The sequence below is a fragment of the Juglans microcarpa x Juglans regia genome, chromosome 1S (genome assembly GCF_004785595.1).
Source record: "Juglans microcarpa x Juglans regia isolate MS1-56 chromosome 1S, Jm3101_v1.0, whole genome shotgun sequence".
NCBI classification, from domain to species: domain Eukaryota; kingdom Viridiplantae; phylum Streptophyta; class Magnoliopsida; order Fagales; family Juglandaceae; genus Juglans; species Juglans microcarpa x Juglans regia.
This window is the reverse complement of record NC_054595.1, coordinates 20229141-20252212: the sequence shown is the minus strand read 5'-3', so window position 1 is coordinate 20252212 and position 23072 is coordinate 20229141. Positions and strand designations below refer to the sequence as shown.

Here is a 23072-nt window from a genome sequence, read left to right as displayed (position 1 = left end):
AATAAATAAATAAATATAAAATTTATATTAAAAAAACAGTTTTTGAATGTTGAGCCTATTTTTTTTTCAAAAATAATATGTAACGGCTATATAACCATAAAGGTATCTAACATTACTTTATATATATATATATATATATATATGAGCTCAACTGATTCCTGCACTTTCACTTGGGATAAAAAAAAAAAAAAAAACTCAGGCTGTGTTCATAATTAAGGGGTTAACCATATTAATTACGAGAATAGTCTCCATTCATTATTATCGTCATGAAAAATGTTATTTATATTTAAGAAAAATTTGTAAAAAATTTACTTCTATACGTGTCAGTTATTGATATGCTAAAAATTATAAAACTTAAAATTTCAAATTTAAATTTTAAAATAAAACTAACAAAATGAATATTGTAGGTAAAAATTACTATATTGTCATTATTACTAATTTTAGTGACGCTAGCCATAACAATACTCAGCACTACTAATGGTGCATGGGGAATTTGGAAACAAGGGGGAATTTGGAAACAAGGCTAAAACTAAAGGTCATGCTTTGATGATGATTATTTGGTTGTTTCTTCAAAACCTAATAATTTATTTCCCATTTTCTCATTCCCAGTAAATAAACTTGCATGGCTTTTACTTGCAGGTTCTAATTTTATAAGAAGCTTTTGCTGGCTTCTTGGAAAGTACGTACTGCTCATGATTTTGCTTTCTTTTTTAAGTTGAAATTTCCTCATCAAATCATGATTATCTAATTCCCATTTTCCGAGTGGATTATAATCCAATCATGACTTTGACCATCGTCATTATATATGAGTCATGACCCATTTATAATTTGATGGCCACTCCGTCCACTACAATTACAATATTTTTTTTCCTAGTTTGATTTAATTACATTCGGTTAGAAATTCATGATCATCCAGTCATCCTCATGATGTCATATTTGTAAGTAAGCAAGCAAGCCGTATTCTCACACGCAATTTGCTTGAGAGTATGGTTTAGAGACCCGCAGATGAAGTGGAGTTCTCTTTCGTTTACACGATATTTAATTTTTTTCCCCTTATTTTTCTTAATTAAAATGTTTTGGGTTTATATCAAAGTCACCGGCCAACTAAAATACAAAGTAAAATGGAAGAGAGAACTTGTTAAAATTGAAGTTATAGCGCGCTCCCGGTTGACTAGCCGTCAAGTGAGAACTCATTCGGCCATAGAAATAGTAGAGTACGTGTGGAAAGATCTGGCAGTGGTGCCCCACTCTTAACATCATCCCATCGATTTTTCATATTTCCCTCGTGCCCGTGCGCTGCCACTCATCTCATCTCACAGCCCACCTCCTCCATCGTTCGCCTATATATATATATATATATACACACACACACAAAACCTTCCCGAATCCAAACACACATTATCCAAAACTCTCTTCTTCTTCTTGAACTTCTCCCTGTATATCAGAGTGCTTTTTTCACATATATAGGAATCATGCCTGCGGGAGGGGTCTCGGTTCAGTCCAGCGGAGGCACCGAGTTCGAGGCCAAGATCACGCCTATTGTTATCATCTCCTGTGTTATGGCCGCCACCGGAGGCCTCATGTTTGGTTACGATGTTGGTGTTTCCGGTAAGTAATTTCATATTTGAGACGCATGCACTCACTCACTCACTCTCTCTCTCTCTCTCTCTCTCTCTCTCTCTCTATAGTATGCACGTGCATATGATATTAAGATGTTTTTTTAGCTTATTTTCTTTCGAGACACAGGAATTGCTTTGGTCTCGGTGTCTCCAATTTTGGCAAGGAAGCTTAGTACTTTTCATGATCATAGATTCATATATCTGTACATGTAAATATATTTCTTATAATGAAAATAGCTAAAAGCTTTCGTTCTTTTAACGTTCTTCCTATGTAGTTTTGACATATTTCTCATATCATGTTTATTTTCTCAAGAAAAGGAACAAAAAGGGAAAAAAAAAAAGTTTGCTACTCATCATATATCTCCACTCACCACATATATTTATTTATTTATGAATTTCTTTTTAAATTAATTGAATTCTTTTACTCATCATCTATATATTATATATTTAATAAGAAAAAATATATATATATATATATATATATATATATATAACATGTAATATGTAAAAATGATGAGTAAAATAAAAAATAAAAAAAATGTATTCTTGTTCTTCATTAAGGAGATAAGGGTACTTTAAGGAGTACGTCACGGCCTTTAAGTTTTAACTACCATCGTGAAGACCCAACTCTCAATAGGTTTTGTTTGGCTTTCCAGCTGAGCGTGATGACCAAGAGAATCTAGCTGGGTCCGAATCATGTGCACCATGTCGGCAAACTTTTTCTACGAATTATGCCATTATATTACCCTAATAATCGGCGATTTAAAAATTAATTTCCTCTTGCTTAATTATTATTTCTTCAATATTTTTTTTGGTACTGTGAAAATGATGTAAATGAACTTAAAAACCAATAAAAAAAATCTTTCGATACATTAATATTTACTGCTAATTATCTATGTTTGTCTTACCTTAAATTAAGTTCAGTAAATTTTTTATTAATTAATTTAATTACTGGTGGCTGATCGATTTGATGATGATGATCATGAAGGTGGTGTTACGTCCATGCCCGACTTCTTGGAAAAATTCTTCCCGGTGGTTTATTGGAAAACGAAGGATCCAAACATGATCAATAGCAGTTACTGCAAATATGATAATCAGGGCCTACAATTGTTCACATCATCGCTATACCTGGCCGGTTTAACCTCGACTTTCTTCGCTTCCTACACGACCAGAAGGCTTGGTCGAAGGCTAACCATGTTGATTGCTGGTCTTTTCTTCATCGCTGGGACTGTCTTTAACGCTGCTGCCCAAAACCTTGCCATGCTCATTATTGGTAGAATCATGCTTGGATGTGGGGTTGGCTTCGCTAATCAGGTTTGTTTTCATTTTATCCCCCTGGATGCAATACTTTTATATATCTTTACTTTGAATGGTCACGCAGTTTAGATGATCAGATATTTTGTTGAAAGGTATAATATTATTTTTATTCTGAAATTTAAAAAATTAAATTGTTTATTATATTTTGTGTGAGAGTTTGAGAAAATTATAATAATTAGATGAGATGAGATAGTTTAGTTTTATGTAACCAAACCAGCCCTAAACACAAATAAATTTTACAAAATAACATAATTTCGTGTGATAGGTTAGATTGTAAATCTATATTTATTATAAAATAGATCTAATATATTATATAAAATTATATTAATTTATGAATTTATTTATATATGTTTTTAATAACTATAACATTTCTCTTCTTAATTTGGTGAAATATGTAAAAAAAATAATTAAAATATCTCCCATGCAAAGATCAGAAGGAGAAATATATAAATATAAAAGTAAAGAGAGAAAAGGAAGTGATCGAAAGGCTTTGTTGGGGAAAACGACCCAAGAACCATAGGTTAGAAACTGGGAAGGAACTGCAATGCAAGATCACCATTGATTGGAAGCTATGAGAGTTACCTGCTTTGTTTTTTAACCAAACGGCATAATCAATCACAATTTTTTTGGACCCTTTTTGTTTTGTTTTTTTTAATATTCTCGCACATGAAATTCTTAGATGTGACAGATACAGGCCTCTTGTATCTTTTCATGCCTTAGCTAGCTAGCTAGCTTGAGAAAACATCAAAATGTCATGATAAAGTCTCTTGGATTCATCCAGAGAAAGCCGACTAAAAACCCACTTTCTTTGTATCTTGGCTTTCTGCTTTCGAATTATTTTTCTTTTGGAAAATTCATTTATCTTTTTGTGGAATAACGTGATGTTTTGGATCTCTTTTTTAAACTAATTGATTGACTTTGCTTTTGTGTGGGGTACGTGGTACTACTGCAATATTGTTGTTTAGTTTATCTTATCCTTTTGTATTAATTACTTGGTCCTTAATTTCATTGGCCTATATATGTCTGGAGGAGGTGTAGATGATGCATGTGAGATCCCAAATTCATTCGTTATTATGATGGGGTGGGAAAAAAAAAAAAAAAAAAAAAAAAAATCAAAAGATATCCCAACTTGATTTTGTGGGGCGGAACGACTCCGCGTACTGCACAGTAATTTCTGCTGGACAATTGAAAGTACGTAATTAGATTTATTTTAGGCTTCGTTTGAAACTATAAGTCATCCCAACTCATCTTAATTTATCATTACAATTTTTTTAAATCTCAATATAAAATATAATAAACAATTTAATTTTCTCAAATCTCAAAATAATAATAATATTAAAAAATAATATTCTAACAATATTTTATCATCTCAACTCAATTCAATTCAACTCACTTTAACATCCAAACACAACTTTATTCTGAAACTATTAAGTAGAGCGCGTTTACATTATATAATTTAATTTAAAAAATAAATTTTAAAATTTAAATCTTATTATTTAAGTCATGTAAATTATATATTCTACACACTGATTTAAAAATAAAATATGATGATCAGCCATATGTATGCATGCATGCCATATATAAAAAAAAGAGAACTGCTACAACTACAAAGAAATTATACAAAAATAATTATACAAATTGACGTGATTATATTTGATTCGTTAGATCTACTTTATAATAAAAATAATTTTATAATCTGATAAATCACATCAAATCACGTCAGTTTGTGGGATTACTTTTATATAATCTCTTTGTAACTAGAGTATTTCTCTAAAAAAAATTAAGGCTATTTTTTTTTTGCAAGATTTAATATAGAAATGTGATCTAAACTTGAAAGTTGTTGGATATATGACAGGCTGTGCCATTGTTTCTTTCGGAGATAGCACCGACGAGGATACGTGGAGGTTTGAACATATTATTCCAACTTAATGTGACCATTGGCATTCTCTTCGCCAGCCTTGTCAATTATGGCACTGCTAAGTAAGCTCCTATTCTTCATTTTCTATTCCTTGGCTCCAATTTTTTAAGCTATATACAATGCCAAGAGTACTCGAGTTTTGGCAGCATGCAAAAGAAATCAATTCCCAGACACAAAGGTTTTTTCTTTTAAATCCGTTCTAATTAATTAAGGTAACGTACTGTCCCAGCTAGCTTAAATCATCAGTTCATTTAATATAAATGTCAGTATTAGAAAGGCCAGCAAACATGCATATATATATATATATATGCTGGAATTTTAAGGTGATTTTGAATTCTGATCTTCCTCGGCAAACTCGTCAAAGCTAGAGATCCCTTTCACCGTAGACATCGAGGATTGCTGCAAAATACCCCCATATATATATATATATATGGTCAATACACCTACAGGCACAGCGCATGCAGTTAGTAATGAACATGACGTGTTTGTTTTGAACTCAAGAGGGCACACCTGTTCCATTTGTTGAACAATTATTGATAACTTACCAATCCTACTAATCCCTATTATATGTCTAATATTCTATCAACCATATAAATAATGCAGGAAGAGAAAAGGCTATTGATTTTTTATTTTATTTTTTTAAAAATTTTTGAAGATCACGACAAGACCCGTAAAATTTATTTATTCAGAACCCTTGATCATGACTAGTATAGCGGAGTATACTATGATCACTTCTCTAGACCTTTCACTTTATTTTCATTACGAGGATAATGTCTTTTATGAAAACTTTTGTTATATGTAGAAGTCAGTGTCTTAACATATTGCTTGTTGGGAAATACATGATTACAATTTTGAAAAAGTTAGAACACCAATATTAGCTAATGTAGAAATTAGCTTTTACGTGTTAAGTGAATAAAAAATGAAGCTTTGTAAATATATATATATATATATTTTTTCTCGAGATTAATTTGCATATGAAAATTTGTGGATACTAAAGGCTCGTTTGGATAGTGATATGAGATAGTTTTAAATAAGTTGAATAAAATATTGTTAGAATATTATTTTTTAATATTATTATTATTTTGATATTTGAAAAAGTTAAATTGTTTATAATGTTTCGTATGAAAATTTAGAAAAATTGTAATGATGATATAAGATATGTCAGAGAATGTTTCTGTATTCAAACAGGGTAAATGAAACTCTTATTCCTGAACATAGTATTTCATTGAAGATGTTAGCTTGGAGAGAGTATATGATATATTGGTCATCATCTTATAAGGTTTTGTTTCCTAGTCATGTAGGCTTTGTTGCTAATTAACCAGCTAGCTAGCATTGATATATGTTTTGTTATGCAACTACGTACAGAATCAAAGGGGGATGGGGTTGGAGGCTGTCGTTGGGTTTGGCTGGCATTCCTGCAGGTCTTCTTACAGTGGGGGCTCTCCTCGTGGTGGACACTCCCAACAGTCTGATCGAGCGTGGTCGCTTGGACGAAGGAAAAGCTGTGCTTAGAAAGATTAGGGGAACTGACAATATTGAGCCTGAGTTCTTGGAGCTTGTCGAGGCAAGCCGTGTGGCTAAACAAGTGAAGCACCCCTTCAGGAATCTCCTTAAGCGCAGGAATAGGCCCCAGCTCGTCATTGCCGTAGCCTTGCAGGTCAGCATCTCTCGTTGTTTTCTACACATCTTTATAAATGTCACAACAATTATCATACTCAATAGGTGTCGATAAGTTAAATCTGATTATCCTATATATTGTTCTCTAATTTGAATTGAATGTATGCAACAGATCTTCCAACAATTCACTGGCATCAATGCAATCATGTTTTATGCTCCAGTTCTCTTCAAAACTGTGGGATTTGGCAGTGATGCTGCCCTCTACTCAGCTGTCATTACAGGAGCTGTGAATGTCCTCTCCACTCTTGTATCCATCTACTCGGTGGACAAAGTTGGCCGTCGAATGCTCTTATTGGAAGCTGGGGTCCAGATGTTCCTTTCTCAAGTGGTGATAGCAATCATTCTAGGAATCAAGGTCAAGGACCACTCTGAAGACCTCCACAAAACTTATGCAATTATAGTTGTTATCATGGTGTGCACTTTTGTTTCTGCTTTTGCATGGTCTTGGGGGCCTCTGGGTTGGCTGATCCCAAGTGAGACATTCCCACTGGAGACTCGTTCTGCAGGGCAGAGTGTGACTGTGTGTATCAACTTGCTTTTCACTTTTGTTATAGCACAGGCATTCCTTTCAATGCTCTGCCATTTCAAGTATGGTATCTTCTTCTTCTTCTCCGGCTGGGTTCTCATCATGTCATGCTTCGTGCTGTTTCTGCTCCCGGAGACGAAGAACATCCCAATTGAAGAGATGAAAGAGAGAGTCTGGAAGCAACACTGGCTTTGGAAGAGATTTATGGATGACCATGAAGAAGATGGTGAAAAGAAAATTGGGTACAAGAATGGATTTGATCCTTCTTATCAGCTGTAAAACTAGAGAAGTATACTTACCTTACCCACCAAAAAGCAAAGAAAGAGAAAGTACTGTATTAGGAGGAACTTGCTATACAAGAACATTAGACACTGGACATTGAAGGGGTACAAAAGATACATGTTGCCAATATCCATGTCGATTAGGTTCCTTTGGAAGGTTATGATTGTAAAAACTTTAAGAGAGTGTTTGTGTTTCTTTCCCTAGTCTGTAGCTCCCCACGCGTGTGAAATTCTTATTACCGCTACGCATGGTGATGAATTATTCTCTCATATTCTCTAATACGAGGGTAAAAAAATAAAATCATATATTTTTAAGTGGTGCGAGACTTATGTCTAGAATTTTTCAAATTTTAATGGTAAACTCTTCATGGTCTCTAATACTAAAAAAGTCATTATCCATTAATTAACCCACAGTACACATGAGAGATATAGTTCAGAGAACATTACTGTCTTGAGAAGCAAGCGAGCTAGAGATCAACTTCTACCAGACAGGAATGACCTTATATATAATGAAACGCATGCACGTGCTTGCTAATTGTGACACTTTCATTAGGAAATTGTAAAGATTAAGCCTGTACTTCTCCCCTGCACAAAGCAATATGAGTACCCAACCAAAATAAAATTGTAGGGTAGGCAGTGTCATGATGGAACTTCCAAATTTCTATTGAAAGACGAATTAATGCGCAACCCACCACACCTGCAATATGCCCCTAACATTCTTCCCTTTTAATTCAAGTCCGATCCAAACATAATTTTAAAGGGAAAAAAAAATCAGTCATGAATGAATCCTTTTTGCTTATATTTCAATCCTTTTTAACATGAAGTTTGGGAAAAAAAATAAAGGGATCGATTCTTAATTAGGGAGTATAGTTTTGTTGAGAATTTGCTTTCATGATATTGATCTCTTTCTCACAGCTTTTATTTCAAATCAAGATATATATGCAAAGGGTGCTTAGCGTATAATTAATAGAAAAAGTACAGATGTAGAGGACCAAACACACTTTCTGCTTAAAGCTCCAACCACCAACACTTAAGAGCAAGTCAGTAGTCCAAAAGATTTATAAACGGTCGTAGACAGAAAGTTCTCCAAATTGTCACCACCCACCCAACACCAAACGTATTCACTCTCTTCCAGGGCTCCAGGCCATGGCTTTGGCGGGGAAATGCTTCGTTCTGCTCATGGTGATGGCTGCGGTACATATATCCAATGCGGCTGTGTACAAGGTTGGGGACTCGGCAGGTTGGACCACCATTGGTAATATTGACTACAAGCAGTGGGCCGCTACTAAGACCTTTCGAGTTGGTGATATTATCCGTAAGTTTGTTTCATATCTAAAATACATGTTGCTGACTTCATTTCATTTTCATTCTGGGTAGTGTGCAGTTTTTGGGGTATTGAGTTATGCAGCATTCTTCTCGGATTGTGTAATTAATTCTCCATTTACCTGGATGTTCATTAATTTGCACACAAATAGGGTCCGAGTTTTCCAGCATAATCCGTGGCTCTACTCTTCTGGCCTCATTCTGGGCGAGAGAAGGATTTGTTTTGGGTTATAGATTAGATGAGCATAAAATACTCTTAAAAGCCAGGGAGGTTTCTCGATCTGTAGTTCCCTCATTCTTCTCTTTCTGGTTAAAGTGTGCTTTGGGGCTCTTCAAGGAACCAACCTACTGCAGTTTTCATCGCAAGATGAGTTTCCCAGCCGGCCATTGCCTCAATTTCTTATCAAGTTATCTTGTAGGCATTGTCTGACTACTTACTGCTCTCACATTAGAATTGACGTCTCAAAACAAAGAATGGATAACTGCATGCCATTATAACAAAGAACCCATCCGTATGCGGAAGGAGGCTACATGATTAGGTCGGCCATGCTGCATCATGGGCATTTGGCCCCCACACGCATACATTCCTTTCCACGCTTTCATGATAATACTCTCACTTTGCATTCAATAATGCGTTTACACGGTATCCATCAAAATAGGGCACCACGTCCACTCAGAATGTTTGGTAAAGGTTGAAAACTTCATCTGGACACTTAACAAGAAACTAACAAAAAAAGAAAAAAAATAAATACTTGGAAAAGGGATTACTGGTAACAGTGTTGCGTTTTCTTGGTTGGTATTTTTTTGTGACAGATTTTGAGTACAACGCTCAATTCCACAACGTGATGCGAGTAACGCATGCAATGTATAGGGCTTGTAATGTGTCAGCACCTTTAGCCACCTACACCACTGGGAATGACACCATCAAGATCACTAGGCGCGGTCACCACTTCTTTTTCTGCGGCGTCCCCGGCCACTGCCAAGCTGGCCAGAAGGTCGACATTAATGTGCCTCGCAATCTTTCAACTACCGCTCCAACTCCATCAGCATTAGTCTCTCCTCTAGTTCCTCCCGCTCGTATTCCCGTTCCTTCTCCGAGTAAGGCTGTTCCATTCAGTGCTTTGAAGGATGGCTTTGGATCGTTTGGTTTAATGGCTATGGCTGTTGTTGCTCTTTTGGTTTTTGGCTCTGCTTAATCAGGGGTTTCTAGTTAAACCCTCCTTTTTTTGGTGGGATTTATGGGGATAACGTTGTTTTGGGACTTTTCCGGGAATTATTTAGGGCATGATGGTAGAGTGATATTTCATTGGCTATTTCAAAAAAAATATATAGACATGGCTTACAGATTTCCGAAACGTTTCGATAATTGACAAAATTTAAAAATTTCATTACTGCAATGGTTTGGATATTGAGATAGAGATAAAAAAAAAATTATGTAAATAGTAGTAAAATTATATGAGTTAATATGTTTTATGAGGCTTTGAAAAAAGATAGAAAAAAAGTTTAAACAAAAATATTATAAAATTAAAATATTGTTATAATATAATTTTTTAATATTATTCTTATTTTGAGATTTAAAAAATTAAATTATTTTTTACGTTTTGTTTTGGAAGCTCGGGAAAGTTTTAATGATTTAATAATAAATAGATGAAAAAGTTAAATATTTAAAATTAAAAAGTATTTGTATTTGAGTGATATTTGAATATTAAGATGAGATGAAATGATCTCAACATCCAAAATGAGGGTAAAATTTAAAGAAATTGGTGTTTTGAGAGAGCGAGTTGGAGATGCTCTTATTTAATAAGTGAAAAATAAGTTTATAAACACCATCAGCTCATTCTCCAATCAGTAATTGTTAGAAGGTTGTGGTTCTCTCATATTCAAGTCTACTTATGCTGCATTTAATAGAAATAATTATTTTTATCTTCATAAAAAGAATCGTGTCCGAGCATAAATTTATGGAAAATCTCCTCTTTTCTTTGAAATTCTCATTTATTAGTTCAATATAGCAGCATTGTCCAGCATTAAGAAGTAAAAGAACGAGGTCATCCTGTCCGCAATTAATCATGGAAACAACGACATTGCCAAGCATCAAAACTGCAATTAATTAGAAAGGTGCTCGTTAAAGAATCGAATCGAACTGAACTCAAACTTGATCGAGCCAATCTCGAGGTCATTTACAGCTCAATAATCACTACTCCATCTTTATAGGTTATAAAGGTAGATCTCATCTTCATTTGTTTTAAGAATTGCTTGCAGTAGAGAAGTTCATGTATATTTTGCAAGATTCAGACCTAAAAATGTAAAATTTGGATCTGAAGGGTTCAGATCTGCAACTACAACATCACATTTGAAAAAGCTAGAGTCATAGACGTAGCAAGAGGTTGATTTTGGTAATAAATGCAATAGGTAATCCAGTAGAAATAGATTTTATGTAAAGACAGAAGAAAAAGGAAGAGGATAGGAGAGGAGATAGGAATGAAATGTAAAATAAAATGATAGTAGCTAAGAGAAGATGAAGAGAAGGGAGGGAGGGGGCAGAGGAAGACGATGGATTATAATGTTAAAAAAAGAAGAATGAACAAGCAATCACGCCTAGCGGTAAGGGCTGGGCAGCTGACAAGCGAACCCTTACAGATTTCAGTCGTGCATATATTCATATTCATCGCGCCAAATTCATCTTCTTCTACAGTTCCACAGTTGCTCAATTAGTTTGTTATTTTGATTGATATGAACAAGCTTGCTCCTCTTCTAATCCGTCATGTCATTATGCCTTTTCTTGGTTGTATGCAATACAAAATTCAGATGGCGTGACACGCGATCCCCCCATGCTCAAAGGGGGGGAATATTCAATTAACAATTTCACGCCTAAGCTCAATAGATCAAAGACAAAATGGAAAGAAAACAAATAGATTTCAGGAGGAAAGAATGGATTAGGCTAAAAGAATTGCATTCATGGGAGACTGGACATCAACATCAGCTGGATGTATGACCTTGGACAAGAAGAACATTGAGGAGTGGGCTTTCTGCATCTCCATTCCTCAACATGCTTCTATCACGATGCCGAGATCTGCATTCAGATGATTATAGACAGGATTAAGAATATTGAAAATAAATAGCAACAGACTGCTGTTCAGATTTGAAAATACAGGTAAAAAGTTCTACAAGTAATAGAATGACAGCACGGGTTGGAACAAAATGGCCGAGTCAAGTACCAGATTGTTATGTGCAAGGCCAGACAGTAAGTTCCACTAGAGAGGATTTAACTGAACAATATATAAATTGGTCATTGACACTTAAGCTTGAAAGCAAAATATAATTTGACATGCACAAGATCTGAAGATTCATTCCAAATGTAAACTTTCAAAGAAACTGGAAGCTTCACTTCCATTGAAATGTACAGTTTACAAACAGAAGCATTAAATATAAGAGATTTTGAAAAGATATTCACTATGGTGCCATTTGGATAGTGAGTTAAGATGAGATGAGTTAAGATGAAAGTTGAATAAAATATTGTTAGAATATTATTTTTTAATATTATTATTGTTTTGGGATTTGAAAAAAGTTAAATTGTTTATTATATTTTGTGTGAAAATTTGGAAAAGTTGTAATTGTTAAATGAGATGAGTTGAGATTGGTTTTGTATCCAAACCGGGCCGTCTTGCAGTACACCAAACATCAAGACTTATTTTCTAGTTCCAATCCATTTCTGCAGCTGTATCTTTGTTTAAGATGGAATACGCTAAAACACAAAAAATAGAATCTGAATTTAGGGAAGGAACAGCAACAAATATACAAATTAAGGTATCTGAGTTATGCTCATCAAAGAAACATTCATGCAGGCACATTGCTATGTGCTTAAGAAAGCCCATAAGTGCAAGCCCCTGATACTATTAAATCAATGACAAACTCACTAACAGTATCTAATAATAGCATTTAAAGGACTAATTATCCGGTGGCTTCCCAGAAAGAAAATTTATTTTGGAAATATTATTAGTCCTGTAAAATCTAAATAGGGGATGACGGTTAAATAACCCCATCAGAACAAATGAAAGAAGAACTGCAGTGTAATTTGTGCTAAAGCTCAAAATATAAAACAGTAGGAAGAACTTGTCTTCTTACTTGCTTCCACAGCATACACTGTTAGACATCTAATATACCATACATGAGTAAATATTATCTCTGAAATTAAACGCATTTTTATAGGCAATATGTTACCTTCCAAAAATTAAAGGTCAAATTGTACTTCCACATAAAAATACTAAGCTGGCCTTACGGATTAATTTTAGATTATCCAACGCACAAGTATCAAAGTTGGTTTATCTAACATGAGTAAAGCATCATAGAGACCTTACACTAGTCGATTGGAGCTCCACTGTATCTGATTCCTCGCTATCCTGCCATGCATACCATCAAATATCAGTTTTTTTAGCATCCATCAATATCCATTATTACATGCCTAATGTATTGGAGAATATAAAAAGTTCTAACATGGTAGCAATACCTCAATCAACAAATCCTTTCGGGTAATCAAACCAATCACACGAGATGGCCGAGGGACAACAAATATATGTCTCAAACCTAGTTGGCGAAAAAGATTATATACCTGCACAATTAAGAAGATGCAACACTTGGTTGATAAGATTAGAAATGGATGTAGCACAGGTACAAGCAAAACAATCATATGCAGAAGAGTTGGAATTATCACCTTTGTCAGAGACATATCTTCAGGGACAATGTATGGAGATGGATTCAAAAATGGGGCAAGATCAATGTACATTTCCAAGTCATCCGAACTAAGATGTATATCCTCTATAGATATTCCTTTACTGGAAGCAGGTTTGACAAATTCACTAGGAGTGTGCCTGGAGTTTAGATGAGCCGTCAAAAGCTTTACAGAGAGTGAAGAAAAGGCATGACTAAACTGTGGTAAACCTCCACCTACCTGATAGGCCTGGATCCAGGTCTAGGATCACTGGGCAAAGGACTAAGTTGGAAATCTACTTTTGACTGCAGGAGTACCAACAAATGACTGCATCATGAACCAACCATGAAAATGTTATTTTGTTTTCAACAAAACTCATGCCTCTTCTGAAAGAAATGATACTATTTATATAAAAAGAAAACAAACTCAATATGAGATACCTGCGAGGCATAAGTCCAATGACAAGTGTTTCCCCAATCCTTGTGTGATCGATCACCTGGGTCAGTCGAAGTTTGAAAAATACTTGAGAAAGGGCCAAAACATTATTTTAAAAGACAGGAATAGAGAGCAAAGTAAAAGCGCTCACAGGGAAACCATTATGTTTGTTGCTCCGTAAAATAGAAACTATATCTGCAACCTTAACAACGCGAGGGAAGGACACCACCTTCAAAGGTACGAAAACAGTGCCAAGTAAGTTCATGATGGCATGAACAACACAAGTAACAGAATAGAAATCTCAAGGTAAGTATGACATGAACACTTCAGGGCACCCATGTCCAAACGTGTTCTGCAATGTAAAATGTGGCCAAATTCGAAAAAATGTATCCACTTTGTAAATAGGAAAAACCAAAGCAATAAAATGGCATTAACCCGTTGTCCGCAAGCCTCCTTCGCAGTCATTTTCCGCATCTGATATTTGGGTTTTGATTCCAGCAATGGAATACCCCTAAGTCGTGCTTGTTCTTCATATAGGCCTTCATTAAACGCATCACCAACAGCCTGCCATGAGAAGACTCTTAAGTACTTTCACAGAGCAATTATTACTAAAATGACAAGCATTAAAAAATACCTTTGAAATAAGAAGAACAAGCATGATAAGTGGTAAAAGCTTCAAGTTATTTGTTATCTCAACCATAATGACGCATAGAGACACTGTCATCCTCATTGACCCTCCAAGAAAAGAAGCAGCTCCCAGTAAAGCATATCTAGAAACTCCACAAAGAATTACACAAAGCACATCAGAAACAAGGTGCACTGAGCATGTAACAACATGTACCATATCAATAGCAACCACTATTCTTACAGCCAAAAAGTGTAGGCAAGGTGCAGATAGAAAGATATGAAAAAGAGGGCACATAGTTATGCGTTAGAAATGACTAGACAAAAGGTATGTACTCTTTCTTGCCAATTGTTGGTAGCAATCCAAAAGTTCATCATAGGTAAACAAGGAACCCATTTCCCAGTGCTTCAGGGCAGTTTTCTAAAGCTAAAACTGGTCTCTAGAAAATTTCGAAAGTAAATAGAAGTTCCTTTCATGATATGTTTAACATCAAAAGAGTTGGTCAAACCCATGTATACAAACAAACACAAGGCAAGTAAAAACCTTTTATGGTCCCCTACCAACATAAGAAGGGAATTATATTGTACATAAAAATGATTTTTTCTCTGACTACCAGTAAACAAAATATTTCCTAAAGAGAAAAAACTAAACCAGAGAGGGGGGGCATTGGCCAAGTACATGGATGAAATAAAATGAGTAATGCCCAAAGTTATTATCTAAAATTAAATAATACAAGAAAACGAAGGAAAGATGAAATCAAGTAGAAATTTAAGTTCCCCATTCACTCACAGACCAATTGTAAAGCAAAGAAGAATTCTAAAGCTTGAATAACAATTATATGAATCTGGTACTTTTTTATAGGTAAAATATGAATCTGATACAAAATTTCCATAGGATAGAAAAATGATATTACTCACGTTCCCTCTTCGATGCTGAGCTTCTTGTAAAAGTTAACAACAAACATGCCGACTAGACGCCCATATGTTGATCCTATCATTATTCCAGGAACAAATTGACCAGCTGGAACAGCAGTACCAAATGTCACCACAGCTAAGGTATAAAACATAACCTGCAATGGATTAAAAGAAAGTAAAAACTGAAAATTCTACAAACTTATAACACATGCAGAAAAGTAGCAATATATTTCCGTGCATTATGTGAACTTTAAAAGTTGGGTTCAAATGTTAATTAGAAGTCCTGGTTCAACTGCCATGCGAAAAGGGCCCCATAACCATCAAAGAATTTGTTAAAAACCATATGCTTTTCTAATATCTTTCAACAGGTATGTTTATTTTCTTAAGTTTTGTAAAGCTAGCTTTCTTTAGGGTAGCAAGTGGTAATGCAACCCTTTCCTGCTGTATTTATTGCACACTGCCTGTATATGAATATGCACACACAGAGTAAATTTTCTTGTCTACTACATCGGCCAAAAAAAGTGCTTAAAATTTGTTGAACCAATGATGGGGTGCAAACACCTTTGCTTTCAAAATTTAAAGACTGGGACTTCATAACCATAAGGATTAAACATAGTTAATCACAACAAGATGCTATGAAGTAAGAAAGTCCAAATATGGCAGTGCATGAGCAGTATATTTGTCCAAAAGACTACGCAACAAGCTGCGAGGATAATGCAGTACCAAAAAGGTCAGCAAACTTTGGGCACTGAACTCATGAATGGTTTTTGCACTGAACAAATTCCTTATGGCGTCATCCTGCCAAAAAAAGATATTTCTTTAAATAAGAAACCAAAGAGGCGCCATGGCAATCTAGCATGTAAAGCTAAAGAGGTAAAGTTTTCAGCAACAAAACCTGCGTATTGAAGAAAATAGTTGCAAGGTCATTGTATTCCTTTTCCTTGCTGCAATAAAACTGAAAACGGCATAAATTAAGATAATAATTTGCTAATGTCAAGTTTCCACAACATATATCTGAACTATAAAAATTCAAAACCACCACAAAAGAGGGGAAAAAAGGTTTGTATTCAAAACTTAAAAAAAGAAGATTCCATCTGTGAAATAAAACAAAATGTTTTCTTTATCTTCCATGCAAAATATTGGTCATGTGAGAAAGAGCATTTAAAGAATACTGGTTGAGGCAGGTGTGGTATTAGAAAAATAAGAGAGCAATCATTTGTATCCCCAAAAGGGGGAAAGTGAAACATTTATACAAACATGTAGTCAGCAACTTTCACAGCCTGGTTTCTTAAGGTCAAAATTTCAAATAGACTTTAAGCTTTGGCCGAAGGTAATAGTTTGATACTTCAGGTTTCATCAGTAGAGAAAAGATTATAACAGTGGGATCAAATGGAGAAATGGAGTTTATGCTTAGCTATAGAACTCCACAAATGGAATTACATGGCAGCTAAAAAAGCATAAAAAAAAAAAGCAAATATAGCCAACACAAGAAAAGTAATCCAAAATGATAGTAACAACCAGCCTCAGATCTTACATTTACATAATTCCCATACATTCCGGGAGGCCTTGGGCATTCTAAACCGGAATCAGGATCTGAATCAGGGCATGGACTGCATTTTCTTAGAAGTGGTAATCCAAAGGAAATAATGGAGGTAATCAGGGAGACAAGGCATGCCTCAATTATCTGCATTGTTTTTTGGGGAGAGATGAATGGTACGAATCAAGTGTTAGACAACTGTACATAATTGGAAGAACAAACATGTGCATTTAGAACATGCAGGTTCCATATCTGCTACTTACAAGCCTACCTTGACTCGGTTCCCTTTCTTGTGTAAATGATTTCGGCGCCAATAAGATATATAAAGAGTAAGCTGATTAAACAACGCTCCTGTAAAAGAAGACCCAACATTGAACCCAAAACTTAATGAAGAAAATTTCGGGTATCAAGCATAGTGCAAAAATTTCGGGCATTATGCATAGTGCAAAACCTTACCCAGTAGACCTCCAATAACTCCGATAACAGCCATTGGCAGCAACTCCTCAAAAGAGTAGTCCTCTTGACCACTGAAAAAAGCAGCAGTCAGAAAAGGAGCAAAAGCTCAAGGCAGATATGAAGCAAAAGGAAGCTTAGATCCTAACCCTGATATGTCCCATATAATGAAGCCACCGGAGCCAAAATGTCCACAGTTTCCACTCTTACACCACCCCATTGCAGTACGCACCACGACAGCCACAACAGCAGAAGTGAAAAAGACACGCCACATGAGTTGACTCCTCCACCTTCAATCATATGGTGCAAGTGAATTGAAAAGTTCTCATAGATCAATGTGTAAACCAAACCACTTCTAGAAGGAACATGCAAGAGCATAGAAGGAAGCACATTCCAAGGTAACCAATGCAGGTGCTGAAGCACTTAAAATGAGTCCAAAGAAATAGATGAGAAATGAACAGGCACCCCGCCCACACATACCCTTAATGCTACATTACTTATGCAATCAAGAACAAGATCTTCTTACCAAGATGTAACCTCTTCCAATGCAAATAATACACCACCAACTGGAGCCCTAAAAGCAGCAGCAACTCCAGCTGCACACCCACACGTAACCTTTTCAAAACATCAGACAAATAAAATGAGCAAACTTCAGAGCTATGCCATCTCTATAGTCAGATAATATCAAATCACAGTGAGAAATAATAAGATGACAATTGAGTTACAATGTCTTCATGTCAACATAAAACTAATAGAGGTTGCAGTACTGCCAATTAATATATGCACAATTGATTATGAGAAAGGAAAGATAGGATTATCGGGTTAAAATGTTAAACTTCAACATCATTATTTGTTTGGAGCAGTTTGTCACAGAAAACCATGTAGAATACACCCATATGAAGCCAAAGTACATTGTAATAAGGTATCAGTTCTAAAAAAGGACTAGCTTTTACATTTGATAGAAAAGGTTTCTTATGGACTGGATTTCTGCCCAATGGTTGTAAGGTTGGGGGGAGGGAAGTGGGCTATAAAATTGACATTCTATAATGCATCCAAACTGATGGATTGCAATGAAATAAATGAGAAGTATCAAAGTTTGTACCATCATTTTGGAGTTGAAATCCAGATAGAGAAATAGAATTATTCAAACGAGTCACTTCCCTACCTCCAGTAGTACCCCCCTTTAACCAACGAATAATCCAAACACACATTCCATTGGCAAATCCCTGATATCCAACATTACTAAACCTTACTGCGTTATGCAGGAAACAACCATGGTAATAAATATTAACACAGAGATAACCTAACAATGGAAACATCTAGAGAAATTTGAACTGGAAAAAGTTTCATGTTTCTTATGGCATGCAGTACCTCTCTCTTTTCGTAAACCCAATCCAAATACATTTCAGAGTGCAATATCCAAAGGTATATCAATAATATCCATAAAACTCACATAAATCATTGAGATCATTAATATGGCTGTCTCAAAAAGCAATTAGACAAAGCACAGCATCACTGGACAAAAATGCTAAGAAGTATGAAAAAATATTGTTAAGTTACACCCCTGACAAGAGCACAAATCCAGAATATACCATCTCCTACTCTTTGGACAAGAATAAAGAAAATTCCTTTTCTTCTATCATCAACAAGAATGCATGATATTTATACCAGAGACTCGGTTGAATTTGGAAATCACGACGTGCATGGATGTTCAGACTACCAAATATAAAGGTGAAAGCCACTCACAAGATCACGGCGATCTCGATCACTCTTAAAAATATTCAACCATCTTGAACTTAGATGATACTTGGTGGATCCACCCTGAATTACACACAACATAGAAAATGAAAATTTTAGCTCATAAGGAAAAGACGAAGGCTTCTGTAACACATGATTTTAAGATGCATTAGGTAAGATTTTTCCTTTTGTCAATCTAGCCAGCAGGTTTGGTTATTAGCATTAGCCATAGAAAGATAACATACACCACCACCAAAGTTTTAGAATGTAAGTTTTTCCATCTACCCATACTCCTGACCTAACTGTTAAGGACCAGCAACACTCTTTTTTTCTTTTTCTTTTTTATAAGTAAACGATTATATTAATAAGAATAGGCATAGCCCAAGTACACAAGGGCGTATACAAGATGTAACACCTATTTAGGAAGAAGAAACGGAAACAAGAAAATCATGAACACACATTCCACCAAGTTTCAAGCATACCAAAAGCCAATCTTTTACCACAACACAACGATAAGCTTAAGAGAACTATACATGACAAATGGTTGTGTTTAAAAATGTTCTTTTCTTCTACAACAAGTTGCAGAAGCAAATATGTCTGGAAGTCTAGATATCAAAAATCATGCAGAGCAGCTCTTATAAAACCAACCAAGACTCATGTTGGCAAAGCTAGGTTGAGTAACCATAACAGTAAAGGCAACCCATTAAACCCTAAATACAATATTGATACCAACGAGTCAGCCAGATGACTTGTATCAATGAAAAGGACCATTCACTCAGACAAATAATTTCCAAGCTAAAAATTTGACCTTCAAGCTGTTGCAACAAAATTAGGAGTTGGATACGGATTTAAAACTCATAAGGGGGAATGAAAATGAACACATAATTTGAAAAAGTCAAAACAGTTATATGGTAATATATGTAGCTTCCTAGTGAAGTGATAGTCCATCACTTGGTGCCTTAATTCCACAGCTGTGTGGTGTTGGCATGAGAAATTCCTCCCAGACAACAAAATCAAGAGCCATGTATTAGATATGATTTGATAATGACCATAAGCTGCCCATTAAAAAATTTGGTTTTCTTCTTCATGTGAGGCTCTTGGGCAAATAATTTTCAAATGATATTACAACCATGTAACCCATGGTATTTTTGCATTATATTTTTAATTTTAATCTTTTATTTAGACCATAGAAACCCTATTTATTTTTCTACAAAAGGGGGAGGGTGGGGAGAGGACATGAGAATTTATTTATATTTCTTATGGGTAAGTCACACATGCACCAATGAATCTTAAACCGACAACTTCACCCCTTATCCCATTCCTATAGGAGTAAGTGCAATCTGAGAAAAGCTCATTGGCACAAAAGAAATTAAAAAATGAAAAATGTTCTGCCCAATTACAACACGCAGTTAATTCTCAGCAACATGTACTTACTTTTTTTTTTTTTTTGGTTAAGTAAATAAGAATCTTTATTGAGTAGAACATGTGCTTACTTGTCCGAGCAAAGAAGCAATACAAGCACCAGTATGAACAAGAGGACCTTCTTTGCCCAGAGCTAGACCACCTCCAACTGAGCCAATGCTTCCAAATATCTGTAAATTGCAAGGGGAAGACCACAACCAAAAAATATATCAAGTGTAACCTTAACAAATAGCTGAGAATCCCAAGATAGACCATACCTTTCCAATCAAGGTTCTGAAAAGAAGAACCCCGTGAATGTCAACTCCTGTACATTAGAATGACATGGCATGGTCAACATTTATGACATTGAGATAGTTGACTAATGAATAGATCTCAGAAGCAAATTGAGACAGGCCCAGCTTACCGTTCAAATAACCTTTGATTTCGGGAATTCCAGATCCAGCTGCAGCTGGTGCGAAATGCGTAATGATATACACAGAGGACAAGACTAAAACTAGGTTGATAAATACATAGACGATAAACCCAGCCACATATGATTTTTGTATTATAGAGAAAGTCAATGCAAACTTCCAACCAGCGAAGTTCTCAACAGAAAGATTTATGAAAACGGCAGCTAATCCAGTACCTGGAACATGAAAATGGAAATCAGAAAAATAGCCCAATATATCAGATGAACGCCAAAAGATATGAATAGCTCTGCACTAGTGAATGTACAAACATTAAAAGAACAAAAAAGGAACAAACAAACATGGTATTCATCACTAGTAACTAAAACTATACACTTGGCTTTGATACCCTCATGATAATCTAAAAGCCAAAATGAAATGATAACTCAAAAACTAGAAAAACATCATGAATTTCACTCTGAACTAATGCGGGAGTTGTGTGTGTGTGTGTGTGTGTTTGGGGGGGGTCTTTCCATCTTTGTTCTTCCAACCTAAATACCCATTATATCATTTTCTATCATTGGCTGACAGAGCAAATGCTGACGCTTTGATTGTATTACATCGTATGCATCCAGCCCAAGTTCAAGATGTCAAAGCCCACAAGCAAATTACTCAAGCCCAGAATGAAGCAACACCAAATACGGATTGCTCAGTCACAACACAAAGAAATGGAAAAGGATAATCACTTATTCATTTGTTTCTTTCCTCTACACATTTAATTGTTGTTTTATTTGTTGTAAATACTGTCCCTTTTCTGATGAGCTGTATTCTATACTAGGAATATTTTTCTGTTAGTTTGTTGAGATGGACGTGTATATGAGGACCTGAGCACTGTACATTCCTTATGTAATTACAGAAAGATTCTGCACAGTTTTGGCAGCTCCTCCCGTGTGAAAACTCTCTGCACATTTTGTGCCTTTTCTTCTCTTCTTTTGGTTCCATACAGATTGGAAAATAGTGTTGGGAAAAAACGTCATTTATAAATCTTATTAGAACCAATGGAAATCTGATTACAGGCTGAAGTGCTTCGATTTACATGATAACACCAATTGCAATTATAACACGCGTTTCATCCGAAGTGTCTTCGGTCCTTACTCACCATCATTAAACTAAAAACAGAAATCTCCAGCGCAGTGACACTTATATCAATAATATATTAACTACCGCGAAAATAATTAGACCAGTGATCGGAATTCAATCCTCGTTAAAATCAATCCAAGTAATATGTAGATAGAACCAAAAACTTAATTGAGAGCTAACCAATGCCAATGAGCAAAGCAAAGAACCACTTCACCACCACATAATATACGAGAAAAAGCTTCCCTCGCTGGTCCTGTAGATCGCAAAGCACACAAATTGAACTCAGAAATCAACTCGGGAAAACGAACCGAATCACAACGTCTGAACTAACTCAGAAACCCCACCTGCTCTTCCCAATAAGCGTGATTCTCGACGACTTCGTACTCAAGGCTCTCGACGCTGCTCCCATCGCTCTTCCGCAAGAGCCCGGCGTCCTCGCGGTCACCTTCCTCGGCGTTCGGGATCCGAGACCAAACCATCTTCGCGGTCTCGATCCCATTTTGCAGGTGATTGGAGAGCATGATTTAACGGTCCGTATCAATTCCAAACCCAAGTTTGACAAAAAAAAAAACCACCCTTAGAATCTAATTTCCAAAGTCTTCTTCAAGAAGTCGAGTCTGTTATTCCCGAGAATCGAAGAGGAGCAGATCAGAGATTGAGAATCTTTTACTTGAAACTGAGATTAAATTGCTTAGAAAAGAGAGAGGGAAATTGAGAATTGTTGCCGACTGCAGCGTTGAACCCTGTTTGTCGCTCTCTAGTCTTTCCCTGTCTCTGTCTATTTGTTTCTTCGAGAGTTCGAGCTTTGCCATTTCCTTGCAGCGAAGGAGTGGGGTGGGCGCACCACGGGCCCAGTCGGGTACATCGAGGCTTAGAGTAAGTTCGTGCATTCGCATCCCCAACACGCTGATGACCGGTAGAACTGTAGTCTGTCATGTTCATTTGACGATGACTCAGCACAATAACGTGAATTCGCGGCAGTGGATGATGGCGTGGCCTCGCTGCTCTGTTAACTCGCAAACTTAAAAAAAAAACTTTAATATTAAAAAAATGTAAA

At 35.7% G+C, this 23072-nt stretch overlaps 3 protein-coding genes across 4 annotated transcripts; 2 read left to right on the top strand and 1 right to left on the bottom strand.

Moving 5' to 3' along the window:
• The first annotated feature begins 1472 nt into the window (after positions 1-1472).
• Positions 1473-7539, top strand: LOC121246019 (sugar transport protein 13-like). Its single transcript, XM_041143984.1, has 5 exons — positions 1473-1608; positions 2608-2933; positions 4792-4916; positions 6220-6511; positions 6644-7539. Exons 1-5 carry the CDS (start codon positions 1473-1475, stop codon positions 7334-7336), a joined length of 1572 nt encoding a protein of 523 aa, XP_040999918.1. The 3' UTR covers positions 7337-7539.
• A 744-nt stretch (positions 7540-8283) lies between these two features.
• Positions 8284-10048, top strand: LOC121246020 (mavicyanin-like). Its single transcript, XM_041143985.1, has 2 exons — positions 8284-8653; positions 9475-10048. Exons 1-2 carry the CDS (start codon positions 8485-8487, stop codon positions 9855-9857), a joined length of 552 nt encoding a protein of 183 aa, XP_040999919.1. The 5' UTR covers positions 8284-8484; the 3' UTR covers positions 9858-10048.
• Positions 10049-11408: 1360 nt separating this feature from the next.
• LOC121246018 (chloride channel protein CLC-d-like) lies at positions 11409-22855 on the bottom strand. Of its 2 annotated transcripts, none has more exons than XM_041143983.1 (23): positions 22360-22855; positions 22196-22268; positions 20893-21114; positions 20747-20793; positions 20561-20659; positions 19077-19151; positions 17857-17945; positions 17480-17620; positions 17334-17404; positions 17149-17228; positions 16875-17024; positions 16236-16295; positions 16064-16138; positions 15344-15495; positions 14436-14571; positions 14237-14365; positions 13953-14030; positions 13807-13862; positions 13607-13693; positions 13370-13526; positions 13166-13267; positions 13017-13058; positions 11409-11731 (listed from the first exon to the last, which is right to left on the bottom strand). In XM_041143983.1, the coding sequence occupies exons 1-23, from the start codon at positions 22534-22536 to the stop codon at positions 11717-11719; spliced, it is 2313 nt and encodes a 770-aa protein (XP_040999917.1). In that variant the 5' UTR covers positions 22537-22855; the 3' UTR covers positions 11409-11716. The 2 variants fall into 2 exon arrangements, with proteins under 2 accessions (XP_040999917.1, XP_040999916.1); XM_041143982.1 differs by having other exon boundaries at positions 13012-13058; positions 22360-22819.
• Positions 22856-23072: the final 217 nt, after the last annotated feature.